General features: G+C 35.3%; 1 protein-coding gene across 1 annotated transcript; it reads left to right on the top strand.

Annotated features, from left to right (window-relative positions):
- LOC120142888 lies at nucleotides 1-1,587 on the top strand. The gene is made up of 3 exons (XM_039157364.1): nucleotides 1-150; nucleotides 784-1,032; nucleotides 1,216-1,587. Exons 1-3 carry the CDS (start codon nucleotides 1-3, stop codon nucleotides 1,585-1,587), a joined length of 771 nt encoding a protein of 256 aa, XP_039013295.1.
- The last annotated feature ends 2,156 nt before the right edge of the window (nucleotides 1,588-3,743 follow it).

The following is a 3,743-nucleotide window of genomic DNA, read 5'->3' as shown; positions in this document are numbered from 1 at the left end:
ATGGTATTCAGCGAAGCTGCCAGAAGGGAAGAAATGCTACTTAAAATAAAAGAAGAAGTTAAGAAGCAGTTTGATGTTGGCTTTCTTCAGGTGGCCAAATATCTGGAGTGGGTGGATAATAGAGTTCTAGTGCCAAAGAATGAAGGAAAGGTTTGTATGTGAGTCGACTATCGGGACCTCAATAAAACAAGTCTTAAAGACAATTTCCTTTTGCCGCACATAGACACTTTGGTGGATAATAAAGCCGAAAATTCTTTATTCTCATTCATTGATGAGTTCTTAGGATACAACTAGATTAAAATGCATCCAGAGGACATGAAGAAGACCACATTCGTCATTATGTGGGGGACATTTTTTTACAATGTAATGCCCTTAGGATTAAAGAATACAGGGGAAACATACCAAAGAGTCATGATGACATTGTTTCACGACATGATGCATAAATAAATCAAAGTTTATGTAGATGACATGATTTTCAAGGCACAAACCGAAGATGAACACATCGATAATATGAGGAAACTCTTCCAAAGACTAAGAAAATTCCAATTAAAGTTGAATACAAACAAGTGAACCTTCGGAGTAATATCTGGGAAGCTGATAGGCTTCATTGTTCGCAGAAAAGACATTGAAGTTGATCCGGATAAAGTCAAATCTATCCAGAATCTACCTCCTCTACGAACACAGAAAGAAGTTCGAGATTTTCTGGGTAGATTAAACTATATTGCTCGGTTCATATCCCAGTTGACAGACAAATGTGATCCAATTTTCCATATTCTTTGAAAGAATAATTATGGAACATGGGACGAGGACTGTCGGATCACTTTCGAGAAAATAAAAGAGTATTTGTCTCACACTCCTGTTCTAATGTCTCCTATCCCAAGTAAGCCTTTGTTCCTTTGCTTCTCCATATTTGAGAAATCAATGGGATGCGTCATGGGACAACATGATGAATCAGGGAGGAAAGAAAGAGCCATTTACTACCTAAGTAAGAAGTTCACCGAATGTGAAGCCAGATATTCACCCATTGATAAAGTTTGTTATACTCTAGTCTGGGCTACACAAAGACTCAAATAATATATGCAATACCATATAACTTGGTTAATTTCTAAGTTGGATTAGCTTAAATTCATGATATGTGTGCTTGCTCTCTCTGGAAGGTTAGCTTGATAGCAAATGGTATTATCTAAATTTGATATTGAGTAAGTGAGCCAAAAGGCTGTAAAGGGAAATGTCATATCTGACTTTCTAGCCAGGAGATCGTTTGAAAACTATGAACCATTGGTCTTCAATTTCCCAGATGAAGACTTGAATGCCATATATTTAGAAGAAGCAAGTATTTCCACATGTAACTCTTGGAAAATACATTTCGATGGTGCATCAAATGCGTTGGAGCATGGTATTAGGGCTATTTTGGTCTCACCCAAAGGAAATCACTATCCATTCACTAGCAGATTGAATTTTGACTGCACTAACAACATGGCAGAATATGAAGCTTGTGTTTTAGGGATTCGAGCTGATATTGGACATAACATAAAGACTCTGAGGGTATATGGAGATTCTGCCTTAGCGATATATCAACTCCGATGAGAGTGGGAAATAAAAGATACCAAGTTGGTGGAATAAAAAAAGCTCATTTTGGATCTACTTAAAGAATTTGATGAGGTCACTTTCCATTACGTACCAAGAGAAGATAACCAAATGACAGATGCTTTAGCTATCTTGGTAGTAGCATTCAAAGCTGGTGGGGAATCTGACATGATGCCAATCGAGATGCAATCATATGAGTATCCGACTCATTGTTATCAAATCGAAGAGGTAAAGATTAAACAACATGGTACCATGACATCCTGCATATAAAAAATCAAAGTTATTCGAAGGAATCCACTGAGACTAACAAAAAGACAATCATAATGACAGCTGAATATATTATTGATGGATAAGTCTTATACAAGAAAAGTCATGATCAAGTCTTGCTAAGATGTGTAGATGCAGAAGATGCAAAAATGATCTTAGAAGAGGTACATGACAGAGTGTGTGGAACACATGCAAACATGCATATGATGACAAGACAAGTTATGAGGTGCAGATACTTTTGGTCCATATTGGAGAGCGACTGCATCAATTATGCCAGACGATGTCATAAGTGCCAAGTTTATGGGGATAAAATAAATGTTCCACCTCGTCTACTTCATGTGATGACGACACCGTGGCCCTTTTCCATGTGGTGCATGGATGTCATTGGACAAATCCATCCTAAAGCTTCAAACGGTCATCGATTCATTCTTGTAGCGATTGACTATTTACTAAATGGGTCGAAGCTACATCATATGTCAATATCACTCAGTCCACTATTTGTAAATTCTTAAAAAAGGAGATCATATGTCGGTATGGTTTACTAGAAATGATCATTACCGATAATGCAACCAATTTAAACAATAAGATGATGGATGTTGTATGTGAACAATTCAACATAAAGCATCACAACTCTACTGCTTATTCGACCAAAGATGAGTGGAGCGGTAGAGCAACAAATAAAAATATCAAGAAAATAATGGAGGGAAAACGACTGAGACATATAAAGATTGGCACGAGAAGTTACCTTTCGCCTTATTGCTTACCGAACTTCAGTGCGGATGTAACACCCCCAACCATATCCGACCTAGATACAAATCCGAGGTGCCACACTGACTTTTCAAATCATTGACTTTTACAAAGTAGTTGAAATATTTAAACTTTTATTTGTATTAAAATGGTGGAACCCTTAAATGAAAGTAAATATGGACAATTCAAACTCAAATTGAAAATAAAAACTTAATAATTTACATAGATACAATAAAGTATGTTTACAAAAATTGATCAGAGCATATGCGATTTAAACATTTAATTACATGCCAACAAAATTCAATATAGAAAAAGAACATAGTGCTTAAATCGTTTCTGATATGTTTTTCTGTAGAGATATGCTTTCTTGACTTGTCCTAGCTTGTTCTTTGGCTTCTTTGAACCTACGTGTGAAAACATTCACACGCTAAGTCTTTGACTTAGTGAGGTATAAAGTGCATAATAAAACATTAAAACATTTAATCTTATTATTATCTTTTTATAAAAATCATAGAATAAAGAAACCATAGTACATTTCATAAAACAAAAACATATATTATCATGCACTGCTCATTCATGTCATTTCTTTTAATAGCCTATGGTACATCACTGAGAACTTAAGGTATGTGAGTGCATTGAGGTTGTGCACTGGGTTGCAGTCGAAATTGCCATATAGAATTGCACCGAAGTCCCGCTTAAAATATGCACAGAAGTGCCACTTAGAAATTATTCCGAAGGACCACATAGAAATGTCTTGAAGGACCGTGTAGAACCATCGACTCTTGGCATGCCAATTATACCTTTAGCTCTCATATCACATACTTTTGGGCTTTACCATTTATACATTTCTCATAGCTTATATCACATATTCATATAATCATATAGATCAATAACACATAATATGAAATACAAACAGTGCATGTACACGTAGTAATGTATTCAAAACCATATTTATACTCATGTAAACATGTATTCAAAACCTTTAATAAAATTTCAAAATATTGTTTTAATCAAAACATTAGAAATAGACTCATCACAAGTCTTTTTCCCACATAACCATATATTATAGTAATATGCACTCAACTTGGCCTCACTCAGTCAAAGCAAAACCATTATCACTCTTGGTCGGTTTTATAATGTAT

This window comes from Hibiscus syriacus, unplaced genomic scaffold, assembly GCF_006381635.1.
Source record: "Hibiscus syriacus cultivar Baekdansim isolate YM2019G1 unplaced genomic scaffold, ASM638163v2 tig00110831_pilon, whole genome shotgun sequence".
NCBI classification, from domain to species: domain Eukaryota; kingdom Viridiplantae; phylum Streptophyta; class Magnoliopsida; order Malvales; family Malvaceae; genus Hibiscus; species Hibiscus syriacus.
Note: the sequence above shows the minus strand (reverse complement) of the source record. Positions and strands in the feature narration are given on the sequence as shown.

What these genes read in the sequence shown, in the direction of transcription:
- LOC120142888 (XM_039157364.1), top strand. Translation starts at nt 1, where the DNA reads ATGGTATTCAGCGAAGCTGCCAGAAGGGAAGAAATGCTACTTAAAATA. An exon ending in TGCCAAAGAATGAAGGAAAG is followed by an intron (nt 151 to 783) that starts GTTTGTATGTGA and finishes ATTCTTTGAAAG; the next exon opens with AATAATTATGGAACATGGGA. An exon ending in GATATTCACCCATTGATAAA is followed by an intron (nt 1,033 to 1,215) that starts GTTTGTTATACT and finishes GTGAGCCAAAAG; the next exon opens with GCTGTAAAGGGAAATGTCAT.